General features: G+C 43.7%; 1 protein-coding gene across 11 annotated transcripts in view; it reads left to right on the top strand.

The window, feature by feature from the left end:
- The window catches only part of hyd (E3 ubiquitin-protein ligase hyd), a 149,105-nt gene extending 132,516 nt beyond the window's left edge, over nucleotides 1-16,589 (top strand). For 7 of the 11 annotated variants that reach the window (XM_065437002.2, XM_065437004.2, XM_065436999.2 and 4 more), the window contains 8 exons: nucleotides 5,470-5,693; nucleotides 9,572-9,738; nucleotides 10,896-11,108; nucleotides 13,458-13,686; nucleotides 14,949-15,074; nucleotides 15,253-15,397; nucleotides 15,524-15,609; nucleotides 16,258-16,589. In XM_065437002.2, coding sequence (XP_065293074.1) covers nucleotides 5,470-5,693; nucleotides 9,572-9,738; nucleotides 10,896-11,108; nucleotides 13,458-13,686; nucleotides 14,949-15,074; nucleotides 15,253-15,397; nucleotides 15,524-15,609; nucleotides 16,258-16,470 — 1,403 coding nt within the window. In that variant the 3' untranslated portion in view covers nucleotides 16,471-16,589. The remainder of the gene's footprint in view (nucleotides 1-5,469; nucleotides 5,694-9,571; nucleotides 9,739-10,895; nucleotides 11,109-13,457; nucleotides 13,687-14,948; nucleotides 15,075-15,252; nucleotides 15,398-15,523; nucleotides 15,610-16,257) is intronic. The other 4 variants (XM_065437005.2, XM_065437003.2, XM_065437007.2 and 1 more) reach the window with 1 other exon arrangement.
- Nucleotides 16,590-21,837: the final 5,248 nt, after the last annotated feature.

Raw genomic sequence — 21,837 nt, 5'->3', positions numbered from 1 at the left:
CGATTTTCTCGAGAACAAGAGTTATGCTAATCACAAAAATAAAAAATTGGGGAGAGAATTGGCCCCACCACTGTGATAGTATGCTACAAGCTCCTGGCAATGTGTAATGTCTTCCGTATAATAGTTAAATAGAAAACTACAGTAGAACCTCGTTTATATGTGTCTGGAAAAAACATTGTGAAAAAAACATTGTGATAAGAAAGTTTGTCAACTGGGATATTGTACGCCCTGAAATCACCAAAAAAAGTTATGCAAGCTCCACTGTAGTTCAAATCTACATAATCTGAAGCTTTCCACGAATTGTTGCAGCAAGAGATGGCGACCTGGGTCGAATTGGTGGGGCCTGAAAAGCTTGAAACATGCGTTGTCGTTTTTGCGGCTTCAGCAACAGCAAGCTTATGTGTGCACTCCTCGAATTCATTGTATGTCAGGAGCTTCTTCGAGCAAGGCATTTTGTCGGGAAGTGTTTACTTGCCCACTCATCGAGAACTGTTGCAGCATGACGCTGACGTGTGCTAAGCTGTTAAGGCCCATGCAGCCAGAAGTGCTTCGTCATTTTTCTATTTTTAGTCTTTGAACACAGCGATGGGAAACTGAAACGAAATCGAGCTGGTAGGCAACGCCGGAATATGATGCCGTCAGAGCAAAACATGACGCACACTTCGTGTCGCCTGTAGCAGGAAAAGGCGTTGCATTTAGGCTATCGCCTATTAAAAGCATGCAGTACACTTTTAATGGCACTAGTCGAAACGTGCTGTAAAACAGATAGATTTATTTATTTATTTATTAAGGAACCCACAGCGCCAAGGCATTACAGTAAGGGGGGGGGGGGTACAATAATTAATACATACGACACCTCTGCTCTTGTACAGTGTTAAAAGTGATAACAAAAGAGGAAAAACGAAAAAAAAAGGCAAAGCTTTTAGCAATGCACATCTACAATCTGCAACAGAAAGAAAGCATCATTTGATTCAACCCTCACAACATCACTCGGCAGTCCATTCCATTCCCTAATAATTTTAGGAAAGAAAGACACTCTAAACAATTAAGTTTTTGTCGCAAATTCACGGACCTTAAAATCATGGTCAACACGATTGGATCTATAAAAAGGCTCTTGCACAAACTTTTCGCGATCAACCCGAGCAGCTGAATAATAAATAGCATGGAAAAACTGCAGACTCAACTTCTTATGGCGTGCGTCTAGCAATTCCCAGTTGAGTGCTTCCTTCGTACGCGATGCACTGTAGTGAGCGCCGTGTGTGCCAGATACGAAACGAGCGGCAATGTTCTGCATCCATTCCAGCTTATCTTTATCTCTACGAGTAGGCGGGTCCCAAACCATACAGGCGTATTCCAGAATTGACCCCACATAAGTCTTGTACAAAATGTCCCAACATGACTGTGGAAAAGTGTTTGCATTTCGGCGAAGAAATCCCAGGGTTTTACATGCTTTAGCAGTGACATAATCGACTGATGAAGATGCTTATCACAATAGAGTTGGCAGCGATAGCTTTGAATGCGACGTGCGATGACCCTCCAGGAGATCTGCTGGTACCGAAAGAGGAATGCTTGCTTGGAATGCTCTCACGTGACATTCTAGGGGGGCATGTACTGCAGGGAAGCTGCAGTGGCGGGCACCTACTGCTTTCGATCATGTGCGTGTCACAGTCACATCTTTTCTTGTTCACATGTGATAGAGCGGCTGAAAAATGTATCACATGATTGCAGTTTGGCAATGCACTGAATGTAATTGCCGCAAGGTCGTGTTTTCTAAGCAACATAGGAATCAGTAAAAGGAAGCATAACTGCATTATTTATCGGTCACTTTTTTGTGTTCTCGATCGCGCCGTGTTGGTGCTGAGAAATCATATGAAATGAGACAGTATCAACGAAGTTTTATTTAGCAATAAAAATAATAATAATGTTGTTATTTACCATGAATGAAAAACTTTGGATGACTTTCTGAGGTTTTCTGCAGAAGTACTCGATGCTGCCTCCTCGCACCTTCTCTGAGCTTGCCATTAGGAAGTTTTAGATTTTGCACACCCAGAGCACCACACCCTTCTTGTGTTCTTTTCTACCCCTTTTGCTTTCTTTTGTATACTTTCTTGCATTCTTTTGTAAACCCAGTGGTTGCATCCCAGAGCCTCGGGCGCACTAAATCTGCCATGGTACTGACACTCGTGGTTTCTAAAGTGTTAATGGCCCTGATGAGCCGTTCGCAGATGTGAGGGTGTGGAAGGCCAATCCAGTCCTGATCGCGGGAGTTACTGGCCATGTGATTGCCAGTAACTCCATTCATGTGAGGTGAATTTAGGAATGTATTGTTGAAAATAGATTCGTGCCGTGATGTTATTGCCAGACAAATTCCACAGCTATCTTAAAGGGACACTAAAGGGAAACAATAAATCAGTTTAGACTAACAAAGCATTGTTTGAGAACCCTGCAGGCAGTCATTTCAAGAAAATAGTTTGAATATTAGACGAGAAAATGAAGGTCAAAGTATCAGTATTTTAATTTCGCGCCGGAACCGCAGCGCCGGTACGTCAGCGTGACGTCAGGGATTCCAAAGTTTGTTTGCGCATTTTGGCCGCGTTGGCTGAATAAAGGTTCCGGAAACTTGGCATGTTTAATATTTAGTTCCTTTAGAACACAACGTACTCAATCTGTACCGCTATATATAATTAGTAGGCCCTAGAAGATGTCATCAAAATCCATGCCGTCACAGCCCCCAGGTGCGTGAACTTAAGTAGGCGTCGCCACTTGTATTTCGTTCTTGCGCTTTTTCTGTCTTACCAAACGTCTTATCGTTGTAAGAGTGGTGTTTTTGGTGTTGTATAACGGTGATTTACTGATGCAGAAGAAATCACTTTTCACTTTAGTGTCCCTTTAAAAATAGCGTTGAAGGGTCCCTTGTTATCTGTAGAGGGATGCATTACTCTCAGTGTCTTTGTTTCACCCAGTTTGCTGTGCTCTCTCCTCCTTGGCCATTGTCAAGTTTCCTATTAACATCACCTCAGCATTGCATGGCTTGCTGCCCGGTTTAATGGTGTGCCCTCCTGTAGTACACTGCCACTGAGTCTGCCTTATCTGTTGCTGGTTTCATATCACTGTTAACTTGCTATATGTGAAAAGATAGAAAATGTTGCCTCAAAAATTTTGCATAGCAGGGAAAAGATTTATTAGTATATTTGAACCTTGATATAATGAACCTTGCTTAAGATGTATGACGTAAAAATTTTTCATCCTTAGCTTTCGTAAGGCTGTGTACGATACCCATTTTAACTATGTATCGGATATAACAGTGAACAGCCGAAGCACCATCAACTTTTGTATGTGTTCTGATAAAATAAATGCGCTTAAAACAATGCTCCCATGCCATGTTGTCTGTTATGGCAATTGAATCTGGCTGCTGGGTATGTGCACCAAAAGGAAAACACAAAGTCCCCGGGAAAAACATAATGCAAGTTGTTTCACCTCACTCGACTTTGTGCCGCAACTCGCCTTTGTTGCATCAGCCTCGCATTATCCTTTCCCAGCTCCCTACCACCTGGATGCCTACGTGGGAGGGGTGAAAGAGAGCAGGGAGAGGGAAAATGAAGGGCATGCCAGGTGGGCACAAAGGCAGGTGTGGCAAAGCAGCTCACATTTTTTATTTTTTTTTCCTTGACTTTACGTTCTTTTTTTCCTTTTTGTCCAGACATCCAGTGGCCAGGGTTAATTGTTATAGCCAATGGTGTGGCATGAGAACATCATAGTTAGCAATTTGTTTTACCATAGAACACACAAAAGTTCACTGTGCAGCAGCTGCGCATTGTTACATCTGAATATTGTTAAAACCAGTAATGCTCTAAGTGGGTTCGACTGTACTTCGTTTTGTCTAATTATTTAAAAATAATACATTGTCTGGCACATAATTAATCACTTGCAAATTCATCAGATTCCAGCATTGCTTACAATTGGCGATAAATACCAACCTCCAATCAGAGAACACACAGCACCTCTGTGGCCATCTGTTGGGCTGGTATGGAAACCATGCTTGGTACACTCTATTCACACATGTGGATAAACTCCTAAATGTGTCAGCAGGCAGTTGGAACAATTGGAAAATCCCAATCGGAAGTGAGCCTTGGGAAGTAAGAAGGGATCAAGTAAGCCTTGGCAATGAATGGAACGTGTTAACTTGGTGTTGTCATGCCGTGTTGTCATTCTTATCACTAATGACGTTATGGTGACCCTAGCCTCGTTAATCACTTCATCATTGTAAAAAAACAAAATGGCCACCTAGAGTTGGCAGATGTAATTCACAATTAAGTTTTTTGCTGCACGTATGATTTCATTATATTAAGAGTCAGAGTCTGTACAGTGAAAAGCACTAGTGTTGCCAGCAAGTGACAGCCTCATTAAAATGTGAACTAAGTCGATCCCAGACATGTGAAACTCCAAGGGGATCACAAAATAGTTCAATATATAGATGATTTGAAATATAAAATATGCCTATCTGAATCTTGTTTGAAACCTTCGCACCTCTCGGACAGCTTTTAAAGATCATCAAAAGCGGGAGTTTGCTGACTTGCTTATCCATGGCAGTGTCGAACACACAAATGTTTTACTTATCTTATGCACACAAATTTTGCAAGTCACTCCCACTGCAGAGTGGCCTTTGAATACTGACTGATCACATTGCTAACCCTAAATCCCTGAGTCATCCAGATACGAGATCACAGTGCGTAGAAGGGCTTGTTGCACATTTGTATTCATATTAAAACAGAAATAAGTGCAGAAGAGAGAGAAAAAAAACTGTATGGTATACGCTGTGCCCCAATTAACACAATTGTACTGCGAATCGTGCGTAAATGTGGCCGGTTGCACCGTTCAAACGGTCGATTGTCGTACATCGGCAATGAGTCCCCTGTAGGCAGACTGTCATGTCGGGATTTGGTTTCGGAATTGACTTCCTGTTGGAACCAGTCATCCTCACTTCTTGTCCGCCTGTCTCTTCTTACATGCTGCTCGGCTCTGACGCCTCATGGTTCCTTCATTCTTTTTGTGGTGCATTTGCTTCAATTTCAAACAAATATCTGCACTGATCCTTATTTGTATCTCATTACAATCTGATGAAGAAGGCGTTTTAATGAACACTGAATAATTTTTCCTTAGCTGGTCAAAACTTTTTTATGATCTCCTGATGGTCAGTCACATTGCTTGGTTGTAAATGTAATTTGAAGGCAGACCTGACTTTACTTGCTAGGCTTGAAGCCAAAAGAAAAAAAAAGAAAGAGAGAAAGGGAAAAAAGCAATTTCTTGTATCTCCTCTCCCTCTCTCTCTATGTCTCTTCCTCCCCCTTTGATTATGGTGCACGTCAGTAGGCCAGATTTTGAGTTCATTTGTGCATCGTTTCAAGCAGTCTCCATGTTCCTCATCTAGCCAATCAACCCTCTCCTGATCACTTCGTTTTGTTTCCTCAGACATAATTCAGCGACTTCGATCACGGGAGAGGGACAAGGAACGTCGCAGTGGAAGTGCGGGTGGCCAAGCGACCAAGTCGGGTGGCGGCCTGCGCTATGATGCACCCCCATTTGTGATGCCCGGTGAGGCAGGTGGCAGCGGACAGGCTTCAAACGACCACCTCAGCCCTCATCGGCAGCAACTGGGCCAGAGGCTGTACCCCCGTGTCCATGCCTTGCGTCCTGTGAGTCTGGAGACATTAGGTGTCGAGAAAGCAATCGGCATAAAATGAGCACTCATGCGTAACATATAATTCATATGTTCCTTTCAACCTTCCCCTTCCCTCTGAGCAGAACAGCAGGTTAGAGGTCTACTACCTCAGGCCTACCTCTCTGAATTTCTTTAATAATCTCTCTCCCTTTTTTTCAACCTTAGGTGACTGCTCATTTTATTGTGATCATGTACTGCTTTCCCCTGAAGAGTTTGAACCTTGAACTAGTATAAGAACACACATAAACTCATAGTGGTGTTGTAAGCACATTGCTAGGCACTATATTTTATTATGTGTGTGCTGCACAGATATTATGTACTGAAGAGATGTGACTGTGCTTAACAAAAAAAGTGTACGCACAAGGCTGCTTCCATTTAGTAAATCCACCAATGGTGCTGTGGCCATACCACCTAGTGTCTCTACCAATATGGCAGTCACACAACTTCACTCTGCTCAAAAGCAGCTATGTTTACTGGGAAATCTAAGAGAAAGCAGTAGTTTCACATGACCTTTATGCACATCTAAGTGGGCCATTTCTTGATGCTTTCCTCGATTCTGCTATGCATGGTACTTGGCACTGTATATCTCCGAAATTGATTTTCTGTATATCTATTTCTATATATTCTATTTCTGCCGCCAGCATATTCTTTTCGCTTGTGTGACCTTAATAAGCTAAGCCGTCATCCTAAAAAATTTAAACTGAGCGTGAAGATGGCTATCGTATTTTCTCATGTAACACTGCACTTTCTTTTTTTCGGAATGTTGGAGGACGCAGCTCTTGCATGAATGGGTCAAATGACTATGCGCTAGAACCACAAATGTCACGTGTGATGTACAGAGTAATGAAAATACTGGCTTTACGCCATACACACACATTTATTCAATATTTAGCATTACTGATCCAGTTCCACGTCATTCTTCATTGCTCCTCATTTCAGTATTGCTGCCGTCATCACCACAGCTTATTATTCCGTTACATACATAACAGGCAGTGCTACAAAGGCTAGAGAACTTCTCTCACTGTCCACCTTTATGGGCAAGAAATAGTGTGTAACACAGGGAAAGAAAAACAACTACAGTTAAACCTTGATATAACAAAGTTGTTAAAATCGGAAATTTGCTTCAATATATTGAAGTTTCATTGTATTGAAATTCAACATGTCATGCAAATATGTACAGTCACCGATCTGTTTTTCTTCCATGGAAAGGGGCCGCAGAATTTTCCGAATTATTGGGCAAATTTGAATGAGAAGACAATTCATTTTGATAAATTGTGAAGTTGGCAATGATTGATACGGTTTAATGTCACATATGTCGACGGTGTCTTCACATCGTCGGAACAAATTAAGTGAAGCTGGCCACGCTTCTGCTTGCACTCTGCCCCCGCTGCTGATAGCATCGCCGGCAAAGCGCTGGCAGCAGGGAGTGAATTCTTTGTCTGCCTCTCGCTCCAATGGGTCACCGAAACTTGAGGTCACGCCACCTCCAATACTAAATGCGTGGGAAGACAGCTTACATGGTGCCACACCGTCTTGGCACGCCCCCTATTTGCACGCTTAGCTGCGCTTACAGCCATGCGCAGCCACAGCCGAAGCCAACTTCACCCCCACTCTGCCTCCTCATCTGCGCTTGATTGCATTACCGCGAGCTTGCTCCCCTCCCTTTTTTTTTTCCACTTTGCTCACGCAGAAAGGCGTCACTGGTGAAGCCACCATCTTTCTTGTCTCACCCTCACACACTTTCACTCACAACTAAAGCACACGATGCGTGGGGTGCAATAGGATGTTATCGCACTTGAATTTTATACGGAACATGATGCAGCTCCACTTTCGCAATCACTCTTGTCATGAGGGGCATGCTTTGGGAGTTGCGTTTGCAAGTAGCCGCTTGTAATGTAATAATTTCACCATCTGCGTCCATGGAAGTTGCCATTTATTGTCTCAGCACTCCTTTGCGGTGGCAGTGAAGTTTCATTATATTGAAATCGCATACAAACACACTTTGTTATATTGAGGTTCTAAATACATGTTGTTCTATGGACAAGAGGCTATGAAAAGTTAAACTTTGTTATATCGAGGTTTGACTGTATATAGGCATGCGCCATAGAAATCAATGTAGAATTAAGTTTCATACCTATATGTTGTAAAATATGACATACTTATTACATGGAAGGCATCGTGGATATGAACCTATTTACCACCATACGAGCGGAGTGACAAGTTTTCGCAACCAGCAGCCACGGCGCTTAACGGAATAGTAAGCTCTGGTGATGACGGCAGCAATACTGAAATGACGAGCAATGAAGAATGACATGGAAATGGATCAGTAGTGCTAAGTATTGAATAAATGTGTGTGTATGGCGTAAAGCCAGTATTTTCATTACTCTGTGCATCACACGTGACATTTGTGGTTCTAGCGCATAGTCATATGACCCATTCATGCAAGAGCTGCATCCTCCAACATTTTGAAAAAAAGAAAGTGCAAGGTTGCAGTAGCAAACCAAACATAGTATGTTGCATGCCGAAAGCCCAGAGGTGCACACGTAATGCGTGGTAGTAGTTGTAGTTTTACTTAGGGGTGTGCGAAAACTGAATGGCAATTTCAAACCAAATATTAACTAGAATCAAGAAAAAGAAAAACCAAGTATTGAATTGAATATCAGAAAATTTAACACAAGCTTTTATGCTTACAAATTTTGTGTGAAAAGAACACTAACTGCATATGCTTAGGAATCTACTCAAATTATGTAACAAGATTAGCTGCAAGTAACTTAGGTATGCAGAAATTTAGATGAATAGCATGGTCTACTCTTATTAAAGGAAAACCAAATTAGTATGCGAGCACTGATAGTGTAGATCATGTACAAAGGTCTAGAAAATAATTTGTATTGATAGAATGTCTGGCGAATAGAATGAAATGCTTTTTGTCCCTCTGAATTGAAAAAATGTAGAAGTCATGTTGTCCTTATACCATTGAGGTTTTCAGTTTAATAGTGCGCCATACTTTATATAAGGGGGCACGAGGCATTACAAAAAAAAACTTTTTTATTTTTCAATCCATTTGAACAAAATTTGTAAAGTTATCTACCAGTTTTACCAGTTATCTACCAGAAAATAGGAGGGTTTTTCAACTTTAAGGCAGGTGGTCTCTGTGGGTTATCGTCAGGTTGTTAAGGCCAATCTGTGCCTATGATCTGTGCGACAGACAAGACCGTGCATCGCGTGACTTGTACCTGATCCGTACAGTCATCGGTGGCGCAAGGGTAAAGAGTGGGTAGCTTTTCACTTTTGGATTCGGTGTTGTTCTCTCTCTCTCTCTCTTTTTTATTTTTGTACGTTATCAAATCTAGAGGTCCACAACTAGTTTGTGACACCCTCCCTTCCTGTCCATCTGCTGTCCTTGTAAATGCGTCTGCAGTTGGGCGGTCAGCACACTATTGTCACATTACATTTTTGAGCCCTCATGTAAATCTAAAGCTAGTCTTGTGATTGGTCACTTGACACTATGAAAAGAGACAATATGCAGACCTACAAATGGCATTTGGAATGAGGGGCCGCTCAAAAATGGTCGTCCTTCATGCCCTCCATGCTGTTTGATATTATAGCAACTTGTTGCGACGCTCAAAGTTTAATCTTTTGTGAATGTTTCTTGCAAATTTTTTTGCCTCCAAAGTGCATGGTGCTTACATGAAGGTAGGTTTTTTATGAGTACATATGGTATGTTGATTAATACTTCTTCGTAAAAATATCTTGTTGTGAGGAAATTTTGTAAATCCTGTGCAGCATTTGTTAATATTTCAACGGGAGAACTGACAGTTGTCTTCGTATTTTGCGTGCGCGATCTGCACGCAGGAAGTACAGTTGACACCGACATTTTCCTCTACTCAGTCCTTAGCCAGCAAGATCACAGGCATGCTTCTTGAACAGTCAGCTGCCCAACTGCTCCTCCTCTTGGCTTCAGAGGATGCCCTTCGTGAAAAGGTGGATGAGGCTCTGGAGATCATTGTGTCACATGGACGGTAAGTAACTTGCATTAGAGTTCATAAAAAAAAACTGAAAATTTAATTGCCAAAAAATATTTTGCCTCATTTGGTATAGTGCCGCGTCAACTTTTCAGTGATCCTATTGCTGGGCTGTGGGTTCCAGAGACTAAAAATAATAACAGAATATTTATTCAAACAGTGGTAACTTAACTCGGGAAAACAAAGCAACAAGAATTATGGTACCTCGCATCGCAACTCACAGTTAAACCCCGAACTTTTCGCAGCAAGTTCCTGCGACTGCACATCGTCTGTCACACTTGTTCCGTAGCTACCTGTGTGTCTCCTTTGCTTAGCGTTCGCTCCTTTTATAGTCATCATTAGTCAGGGGCCATCTGGTAACACTTTGTTCAAACAATACTTCATACAGTAACAACAGATGGTGTTACATGCTGGAAATTCCCACTACTGAATAATGTGTATTTATTATTCTGTGATAAGTTCGGAGGCGTGTGACTGCTATGTAAGCTGCATCTTTGTTTTTTCAGCTGCAACTTTGTTTTTTAGTTTTATTCTTCATTGTCGGATTTTTTTACTGGACAGTTCCATCACAGTTTCATCATAACATCTAATTGCGCACATCATAACAGTACATATTGTACCCGCCGCGGTTGCTCAGTGGCTATGGTGTTAGGCTGCTGAGCACGAGGTCGCGGGATCAAATCCCGGCCACGGCGGCCGCATTTCGATGGGGGCGAAATGCGAAAACACCCGTGTACTTAGATTTAGGTGCACGTTAAAGAACCCCAGGTGGTCGAAATTTCCGGAGTCCTCCACTACGGCGTGCCTCATAATCAGAAAGGGTTTTTGGCACGTAAAACCCCATAATCTGATCTAATCTAGTACATATTGTAAATATGTTAAGATGTGATTAATTAAGTAATCTTAGCATCTTACCAAATAATTAAGTACATCTATAATGTTTCTCACCGACATGAGTATGTAATGAAATTATGCTTAGAATGAAAATTGGATAAAATGAAGATATTCTTTTGATGGATATGACTTCATTACAGTGAGGTTTGACTGTAATATGAAGCCGCTCTTGCACTGCTGGAAACATGCTGCAATGAGTTTAGTTCTTGGCATGTTTGCAGCTACTCTCGTTTACTCAACTCACCTTGGTGCCCTTACAGGGAAGCGGAGACTCTGCTGGACCTGGATGTGTTCAGCCTTGGGGAGCGAGGCCGGCGGAGCACGACAGCACGGCGCAGTGATGCGGAGGAAGAAGAGGACGACGGCGAGGACTGCAGCCCTCTCGTGTATCAGCCAGGCAAAAGAGGTTTCTATGCTCCACGCCAGGGAAAGTGCACGCCAGACAGACTGAATGCATTCCGGAACGTTGGCAGGCAAGTCATGGCAATGTCTTACTCATGGCTGTAATTGCGTTGGCCATATGTTATCTACAGCTTTTGTGTCTATAGGGCATTGTGGCACAACGTTGGACATTGGTGCAAGTGAAGCTGTAGTTGTGAAAAATGGGAACTGTCCTTTTAGCCCAGCCACAGGGGGCACTTTAGATTATGATCAAGCCCAATTGGGATTTATTTCTCAACTGCCATTGCCTGCAAAAATGCTAATTGCGATCAAGTGATTCGACCCCAATTGGGTTCGATTGCAATCAGCAGTGCCCCTTGTGACTGGCGTACTTGCCAAGCAAGATGTGTAGGTCACACCTAGCAAAATTGCAAATTAGCAACTTTAACTGAAAAATTTTAAAGCAGTAAAGGAAGTCATACGTGAGCAAAAATGTCACATATACCTTACTCCTTTGGTGCTACAGTTTGTAGCAACATGCTTTTGTTTTTGTTCGTGAGGGTATGTATAGATGTCGGCGAGAGTATGATTGAAGGATACAACCCATATCTCACTTGTGATGACACGGTTTGCAGCAGTGCGCCCTTTAGTCTCATGGGGGTGCGATTTTATGAGCTTTCTGAGTGTCATTTGACAACTAAAGCTACTAGTGGCATCAAACCATACCTGTTGGTCAAAGTAATGAAAGTGTTAGCCCATGAAAAAGTATGGGTGCGGGCCGAGACTTCATGTCGCAATCAAATTGCCGTATTTACTCGAATCTAGGCCGGCCCCGATTCTAAGCAGCCCCCAAATGTCCGAAGCCAGGGAAAACAAAAAAAAAAAAGCCTTGCCTCTAATGTAGGCCAAACAAAAAAAAGTGAGGACAGCGTTGACAAAATGCAAGCAGCATTTATTTAATATGAGCATGCCAAGCTCACTCTGCATTATCATTGCTGCTAGCCTCGTCGCTATAGCCCAGACCACGCACGCTTGCGGACAAGTGCAAGCTCGCACTGCCGTGCCCATGCACGGCTTGCACGCATTGAAACATGGTACGATCTCGGTGAACAGCTCCTCTCTGTTATCACACACTTATTTTCCTTATTGCTGCCATCTCCTCGCTGCGGCACACGCAAGAAGAATCTCAAATTTTTCTCATCGATGCCGAAGTTCCGCACGGCTTGAACGTCTCTGCGGCTAGCACAACTTTTCGTTTGAAAGCGTCACTGTAGTGGCATCACCTGCATGGTGCCATTATGATAACACCACGCTATGGGCCACACCGCATGCCGATACGACACACGTCAAAGTAGCGGCGTCGCTCGTGTACTTCAGCTGGCTACTGGCGCGGCTAATAGCGGCTGCGATACTGACTTTTGTAGATGACGCTAGCTATGCACGATATTTATAATTTTTAATTACAAACTAGCATCTTCTTTAAGATCCTCGAATCTAAGCCAACCCTAGAGCTTGGTATATGATTATTTGAAAGAAACTGTCGGCCTAGATTCGAATAAATATGGTCACAGAAAAATGTAATCAACTAGAGTTAACAGGAGACTATATATATGTGGCCAAAAACCATTTGAGACTAGGGGGTTGCGGTTGCCAACTAGGATGGCACTGAAGAGAACTTGAAAGGGCATTTCCATGTCCTCCTTGGTGCTCCTCTTCCCCCCTAAAGAATAAGTGTCAGCAGTTGTAGGGAGTTTTAAATTTTGCACACCCAAAGTTGGGGGACGCAGAGAAAAATGGTATAGAAAAGAATGCAAGGAGGTATACAAAAGGACACAAAAAGACACAAAAGGAGTACAAAAACATTTAGAGGACGCTGAAGCTTTGCCGTTGAGTGGAATGCGATAGTGTTCAACTATCCCCGACTGCTTCTCATGCTTGTCAGCAACTGCAGCTTATGTAACCGTAATGTTTTCCTGGAAACACTGGCGGTGAACATTGTGGTTCTTGTTTTGATGGTGTTGCAAGGAACTGAGCGGGCTGCGCCGTTTCTACTAAGACAGACTTCAAATGGCAGCTGGAAAACGCTATCACATTAAAAGGGGTTTGTGCTTGAGTTTCCACGTAACAGATACACCTATGCGCCATGCAGAGGGCCTGTGTGGATCAGAATGCGTGGTTCGAGATGATTTGCTAGGACAGAGACGCCAGTGGAGGCGCCAACACCGGATTTTCTGCGACACGGGCTCCTTAACGCTATCAGGCTTAAAAAACGCAAGCACAGGGTATAGGGTTTTGGGTATGCAAAACCCTTTAGGTGCAATATTTCTTAGGCTCCCTTGTACTGTCTTGCAGATTTCTGATGGGGACTGGAAACTAGAAAAATTTATTAAATTGTGCTGTGTCTTCACTCGAAAGTAAACTTTCTCCGAATTCTGATGCAGGATTGTCGGGCTGTGCCTGCTACAGAATGAGCTGTGCCCCATCTCTTTGAACCGGCACGTCATCAAGTACATATTGAATAAACGCATTGGTTGGCACGACCTGGCATTTTTCGACCCCCTGCTGTACGAGTCTCTGCGCCAGCTGGTACTGGAGGCAGAATCGCGGGACTCGAGCACCGTGTTCTCTGCCCTTGACCTGACCTTCTGCATCGACCTGTGTCCTGAGGAGGTGAGCAACGTGACCTTTGAGATAATGACAGTGCAAGAGTTGCCACTCTCTGATGCTGTTGTCTCTTGAGATTGCCAGAGCTACTTTTTTTTTTTTCAACCCACATCCACTGTGGTGACTCACTGGTCATGTCACAAGGTGCTGCTGAGTATGAGTTCCGATTTCTTGAATTGATTCAAGTCGACGTACAGATTGGGGCATCAACACAGTGATGTCGCAAAGTCGAAAGTGAAGTTTGGTGTTTGTGAAGGGGGTGAATGGGGAAGAGACGTGTACGCAGAAAGTAGTTGGCACATTCTATGCACATTCTGTGCCCCCCTGTGTTGCAACGGCAGATACCCAGTAGCCGAAGAATTTGGTATGCCATAGACCAGAAATTTAAGAAATTCAAGGAAGCCATGGAAAATCATGTGCTACTTTATTAAGAGGTCTGTGTGCTTTACAAATGAGCCAACAGTATATGTGGGTATTTATTGTTTGATTACACAAAATTGACACATGCTCATGGGCACTGCTTCGTCAGTCACAGCATTGTTCCATGTAAGCTGGAGCATCTGCCGCCACATGCCGAGTCACTCAAGAATCGCTTAGCCCTAATGTTTAAAAGTCAAGTTCTGAGATCTGCTGCTGCTGCTGCATTCTAATGTAGGCAGAATGCAAGAACGCTAGTGCATGCTCAAAGTTGATACAGAGCCATCCAACATGTCGTCCCTAATAACCCATTGGCCATTGGCCATTGCATTGCATGTTGGTTGTTAAAACCCATGAGTTATTAACTTTTGTCCCTATTTTGATGTAAAGGGACTGCCAATACTAATCCATTTGTTGACATAGCACAAACCTTGATAAGATGAAGTTGTATAAAGGACGCTGGTTTGGTTCTTTTTACTAGAAAATTCAAGTAGAATAGTCTGCTTTTGTTTGATTCTGTTAGTTCATCTGAATTTGGAAATTGTAACTCTTATCAACTGGTTAAAATGTACCTATTGCAACTGGGTGAAAGACCCTCATTCATGCTAAACTAAACCCCAGATTTCTCGGCTGCATGTTACTGTAGGTAAGAAATAATTGTATATGATTGGCATTATTTGAACTACGTAATAAAGCAAGTAAGCAGTGTATGCATTGTTGCGGACACTATGCAAGAACATGTGCATTATGACCATGTGTGCATCATTAGCAGTGAAATGATGGTCATTGTCTGTATTGGCAGTGGCCATACTTTGTGCTGACTGCATGTCTTCTGCACCCCTGTGGTCTAGGGTGGAGGCACTGTGGAGCTGATCCCAGGAGGCAGGGAACAGGAAGTGACCGCCACCAATGTCTACCTCTATGTTCGACGCTATGCTGAGTACAGAATGATAAAGTCACAGGAACGGGCCCTTGGGGTAAGAATAAAACACATTTCTTCTTCCCTGTTCGTGGCCAAGTCACATTTCGTAGTGCACTTTCTCTAAAGGAGCAAGTGGTTAATTTTTGCACTCGTATACAACAGAGAGAGAAATAAAGCCGAGGGTGGACAGTCTCTGCGATTGATGCATCATTTTTCCTTGTCTTCTTTTTCAGGCAATTCGCATGGGAGTGTACGATGTGCTTCCCAACAACACTTTGGAAGGTCTCACAGCAGAAGACTTCAGGCTGTTACTCAATGGTGTCGGTGAAGTCAATGTACAGGCACTCATCAGTTACACATCATTCAATGATGAGAGCAGTAAGTGCACTATATGTTGTAATGAGTGATGACTGTTCTGTTAATATTGTGACTAGGCTGGTGCTGTGTTCGTGTAGGTACAGTAGTTCTGCAATGATGTGCTGATGTGTCCCCTTTTTTTCGCAGAGGAGAGCAGTGACAAAATCTTTAGGTTCAAGCGCTGGTTCTGGTCTATGATGGAAAAAATGCCAAACCAGGAGAAGCAGGATCTGGTACGTATTATTTTTTCTCTTTTCTTATGAACATACATTAAGTTCCTGGTCATGCTTCTGTAAAAGCAGGGGTGCTTTAATGTGCTTAAAGGGACACTAAAGGCAAATATGAAGTCGACTTGGACCATTTAAATTCCAGAAACGTCGCAACGCTTGTTTCGTGCCAAGAAAAGACTTAGTTTACGAGAAAATTGTATCTGAAGGGTCCGAATACCTTTTTAGAAATTGAAATCTCCCACCATGCAACCAAGAGAGTAGTGACCTTGCATATGCCATCATCGCCCTTTGCTGCCGTTGCTGAGTAAAACGATGCCCGACAGACGGTGGCACCGGAACCAGTAGCCACTTATAGCTACTGGTTGAACTTGTACAGACAGCCAGCGATCTTGCATTCGTCTTCCTCCTCTGACTACTCTCAAAAGAAAGCGAGTCACGCACTAAATTTGTTCCTTCCGTTTTTGCTCTAACCCACCAAATGAAGCTAGCTGCCCGTCATTCAGTAATGGCCAAGCGCGTGTAGCAAAAAACTGCATACTCAAAACAGAGCCTGCAACTTGTATGCAACATTTGTCCGTAAAGGGTGAATCATTATTGTTAACTTGGTTTCGAGCAGAAACGTGATGCAAGTTTACTCTATCTGTTCCTCAGGTGTACTTCTGGACAGGCAGCCCAGCCCTGCCAGCCAGCGAAGAAGGCTTTCAGCCCATGCCAAGTATCACCATCAGGCCCCCGGACGACCACCACCTGCCAACGGCCAACACATGCATTTCCAGACTATACCTACCGCTGTACTCATCCAAGGCTGTGCTACGAGCCAAGATCCAGATGGCCATTCGCACCAAGAACTTTGGATTTGTCTGAAGGGACAGTCTGACCTCCTCCACCCCCATTGCCACCCAGCGTACCCTTGTTTATAGTGCCACCACACCACAAATAAATAAAACACACCAGGGAGCAACAGCTCTTCTGACCAAACAGGACACTGGATCTTTGTGTGCCTTTTTTCTGTGATCAACGAGAAGAAAGGGGGTCAACCGAGGGGCCCGATTTTTATTAGTTATATCATAAGAAGCCAACAAACACTGACACCAAGGATAACATAGAGGAAATTACTTGTGCCTAATAAATTAAATAAAGAAACGATAAATTAATGGAAATAAAGTGGATGAAAAAACGACTTGCCGCAGGTGGGAACCGAACCCACAACCTTCGCATTTCGCGGTTTTTACTGTGATTGCTGTTATGGGGTCTCCCTCACAACAGTGTAGTAGACATTGAGTGTTAATGAACAGTGTACAGATGTAGGGGTTTGACAAAGTTTGCACAAAATAATCACGAGCTCATAATGAAGCCATCAAAAGTCCTCACAGGTTCCCCACAAAATACTTAAGCTGCTGCAGTGGCCCAGTGTTATGCTGCTGACCAACAGGCCAGACAATATGGTGTTGCTCAGAGATAACTTTCTTTCTAAAATACCACACCCCTATATTTGGTACGTAAACTAGAAAAGTGTGGGCTGCACCCTACTTCTAAGCGCATCTTGTCAACCACTCGTGCTGTGGTTGCACTGTAGCTCGCAATGCAGCATGTGCTGTTCCATCTTTGACCAGTATTGGCATGATGCATGGGGACTTACCAAATAGTGCAATTGGCTCCTCTTAGTCTGCTTACCTTTTTGTTGTCAATAGGCTAGTGAAGGTAAGCTTGTGAACCTTTAGTGACACTTGTATCCAGGAACGCTGCGGATTGTCTGATCATGCCTTCTCACTATCCTGTGTGTGTGTGACACTGCTTTCCAAATTTTGTATGCACTGCATTTAAGAAACTCCAAGACTGAGAAACAGTATTGTGACCGTTACGTGAGAATATATTGTACATGACAATGCATAGCTATCATGCCAGTATTAACTTAGATTGGAACATTACAATTCTGGAATAATAAATTGGTCACTCTTGTCGGTTAGCCAGAAAAGATGCACAAACAAAAGGCTAGTGATGCCACATTAGGTTTGAAAAGCACTTGCTCAGATGTAGTTGTTTATTCATATATTCTATTCTACAAAAGAATTGGAGAGATAACCTTGAGAGTTTTTGTAACTTTCGGGACAGAATCCCAGCCACGGCGGCAGCATTTCGATGAGGGCGAAATGCAAAAACACCCATGTGCTTAAATTGAGGTTCACGTTAAAGAACCCCAGGTGGTCGAAATTTCTGGAGTCCTCCACTACGGCGTGCCTCATAATCAGAAAGTGGTTTTGGCACGTAACCCCCCCCCCCCTTTTTTTTAGTTTTCGTAATTTTGACAAGTTGCAACATTAGGTGATTGAATAGCTCTACAGATATTTTTACTATAGGGGTGCTTGAATAGCAAAATTTTCAAATTGGATATGAGTATTTGAGAAAATTTCAAATATGGAATCAAATACTAAATATTTTCTCATCTTTAATGTAAAAGTCACGTGGAGTACCTTTCGTAAAAGAATACTGCTTATTTACATAATTCATGCATGCAGTGCTTTTCAGAACTGGATGTCTGGCGCACCATCACAATGACTGATAAAACATGGGAGCAGCACGTGCAACCACGTAGAATGCTGTTTGTTGGAGCATGTTATACAATGCCACACATTGTTTTATAGGGACTCAAACATGGGGAAGATTATCCAAATAATAAATTGATTTGGCTAAATTGAGAACAAACTTGTAAGCAGCATAATGTAGACAAATTGTTGTAGAATGACTGGTAATTGTTGAGCAGAATATAGCTACTCTATGTATTTGCACAGCAACTGAAGCTTCCCTAGCTGTTTGAGAACCATTCAGAACAGTTGTCGCCATTTATTTGCCTTTCTCGTTGTAGACTCCGATAGGTGTTGCCACTTGTGTATGTACAGAAATAAATATACAACAACTTTGAATATTCACATTGAAATTGTATTTGAAATGTTGAATATTTACACAGCCTGTGTTTACAGATGAGATGAGTTACAGTGGGGCCTTTTTTCAGCATAAACTGTACTTTTCAATCACCAAGTGTAGGATTTTTTCAAAACCTGAGCATTATTCAGAAGAACTTCAGTTTGGCCTAGTTGGTACTTACTGCAAATCATATTGACCGCAAAAAAGACGGGGACAGAGGAAGAAAACACATAAACAGCACGGGCGGTAACTTTCAACTGTTTTATTCATAGCAGCCAGTGGGCATATATAGGCAAAAAGATCATGCGCAGATCGCAGCAAACAAGAATGCACATCAGCTTAGCGTGGCAACCAATTATCAAAAAAATCTATTTCCGCTTGAAACAACCTAATGGAGGAATCGCTAACACAATCATGGCCTTTCTTTTTTTTTTTTTTATGTGGTAAGCCTCCATCAGTTCACGTGCAGTCTGGTCATGGCTTCTTCCCAGAATCTTTATCTCCTCAAAAAGAGGTGCACAGCGACAGGCATTGCAGTGCGCAGGTAAGTGCGCCAATTCATCTTTCATTAACTCTTGTTCATGCTCCCTGGCTCGATCATTTAGGCACTGTCCAGTCTGCCCTATGTAGGACTTGCCACACGCCAGGGGGATTTCATACACAACTCCTACATTGCATTTGGCATACGGCTTGGTGTAAACAAGAATCGCAGTTTGCTGCGATTTGCGCATGTTCTTTTTGCCTATATATGCCCACTGGCTGCTATGAATAAAACAGTTGAAAGTTACCGCCCGTGCTGTTTATGTGTTTTCTTCCTCTGTCCCCATCTTTTTTGCAGTCAATATGATTTGCTGAGCATTATTGTAACTCGCCGTGCACGCCGACGGACGCGCCACTGGTGGCGGCCTTGCGCAGAACACGCGGGAGAGGAGCCTGGCGCGCGCCGTAGTTTGTCGTGTCGTTGATCGTGCTTCTCTGTCTACGATCTCTGTCTTATTCACGTTTTCAGAGCAAGATAGGCAACACCATTCGCACGTGTGGGGTGGCCAAAGCTTCAGGGAATGTCGAAGAAGAATTGTTGCAGGGTGGGGGGCTCAAATACCGGTGAAAATTTCCCAGCGATACTGTTCGAATCATTTCCGGCAAAGCCTCATCAGCGAGAGCAACGGTAGCAAAAATGCATCGTCGCTTCGAAGGGAAATTTCTTGTTCTCATCCTTTCCTTTGTTTCGTCGGTGTTCTTTTTCCACTCGATCGTGGTTAGACTCATGAGCAACGAAGTTCGTCTGCAGTGCAGCATGAGGTTTAAAGGCATTTCGCTAAAGTTCGCAAAGCTGGTTGCCGCTTATATTGTTTTCCGCTTCTTTACCGCGTTGCGCTAGCTAGGCAGCACGACTGCATGAGCGCATTGCGTTGTATGTTAAAGCTACTGAAGTTTGCAAGAACTGAAATTGTTGGTTTCATGTGACGCGGTAAATCCTCGCACCAGCTGTCGCGCACTTCATGTTTTTTACATCTATTTTATGCGTGGCTTCGCACATGTTTAACTGTTGCTCCATGCACAACTCTTGATTCTTTTGAGCTGCAAAGTTTTCACCCTGCCTTGTTTGCAAAGGGTATATAAATCACGCAGTGTCTTATCGGAATGATACCAAGGAAGTGCTTCTTTAACTGCTTTATTCTTTTCGCCCGATGGCATCTTAGATATTGTTTGAGGTTTTGGAAATGTGCTTAGAAAATAGGTAGTTCAGGGCGAGAATTGCTAATAGCTGCTGCATATGGTATTTTTGTTCCGTTTCTCGCTGAAAAGTTCGCGTCCCGTTTGGGAAGTCATCACATCTCGATGCTGCCCGAGCAAGCTTAACACGCCAAGTGATTTGTTTGTTTCACAACGTAGTCCCTTCTTGCATGCGAGTTTTGTACACAACTGAATTCTTTCTTATACTTACGCTGCCGACGACTGAACCGGGCCTTGCCGCCAGCGCTCATCTACTTTGACTGGCACTGCTCTGCCTTTAACTATATCATGTGGCACCTCTCTATAGTAATATAAAAAAGTACTGAAAAGTTAGTCAGTCTTTAGCTTTGTACGTTTCCAAGCAGCTCCCTTGGGGAATTTAAAATTGCGCAAACTGCAGCGGGAACGGTAGTTTATCGGCGTATGCAGCAGAATTGCATCGGCGGTACAGCGCTAACACGCGCTTTTATTAACCTGTGTGTTTGGTAACTTCGTTGGCTATTGTACGCGTTTCCATCAATAAATTGGCCATTACTCTTCTTGAGGCGACTTCGACTGCACTTATTCGGCGATGTCACATGTATTCATTGGCAGAAAAATCACAACCGCGGCATATGCAGAGATTGCACCGTGCGGGTTTATTTGATATAAGTCTGCACTAACGACGGGTGCTTATTATTCAGGTACTGTGGGATTCTCACACCGTACTCTTGGGGCAAAGGAACGACAACACAGTAGTGCGAACAATCACAAGGGCATTTATTGCACCTTTCATCGATCGATGCCCGCTAGCCGAGTTGCTATCCACAAAACATGCCGATGGGCGCGCGACAAATCTAGAAGTCCGACTTACCGCGACCGGAAGCGAGCGAATATGTTCGCCCCATGCTGGATCCCAACGCCTGGTCGTTTGCGTGTTCGGTCACGCGAATCATGGCGCGTTCGAAGGCGGCCACGCGAGGCGGTCTCGCAGAAGCATGGGTCGGCGCGGGACGTCCTCGCTGTTAGCCGATCCGCCGGGAAAGAGGGTCGCTGCACGTGCGGCACGGCACATTCGTGCTGCTTGCTGTCTCGAACCCAAGAGAGCAAGCGCCTTCCTTTCGGCGCCCAGGTAACCTTGCCTGTCGGCGGCGTTAGCAGCGCAACAGTCGCGCCATCTCTCGCACTGCGCTTCAACCACATCGACCGCGCGGGCGTCACGCAGGCCACACGGCGAAGCGGGAGTACAGGAGACGTGCTATGCGGGAAAAACATCAGGGGACGCGCGAGAGTCGCGCATCCCCACAGTACAGAAGCAGCATTGCGGCAAGGGTAGAAAAAAAAAAAACCATCGAGAGATCGCATCACTCGACAAAATTTATCGGCTAGTGAACATGAGCTCGAAGTCATGTAAATGGGGTTCATGGCGTTTGTGTGCGGGACACACCTTGCACGTATGTGGACCATGTTGTCCCAAACACCGGTAACATCGTGTTCATACCTACTCGCACAGAGGTCAGCATCTTCCCTACAGCTGTCACCGCAGAAGCAGCAGCCTGGCACCCGAACAAAGGAGAAATCGCAGCTGCGAAC

Source organism: Dermacentor albipictus, chromosome 5 (assembly GCF_038994185.2).
Source record: "Dermacentor albipictus isolate Rhodes 1998 colony chromosome 5, USDA_Dalb.pri_finalv2, whole genome shotgun sequence".
Lineage (NCBI taxonomy): Eukaryota > Metazoa > Arthropoda > Arachnida > Ixodida > Ixodidae > Dermacentor > Dermacentor albipictus.
This window is presented reverse-complemented; position numbering and strand designations above follow the sequence as displayed.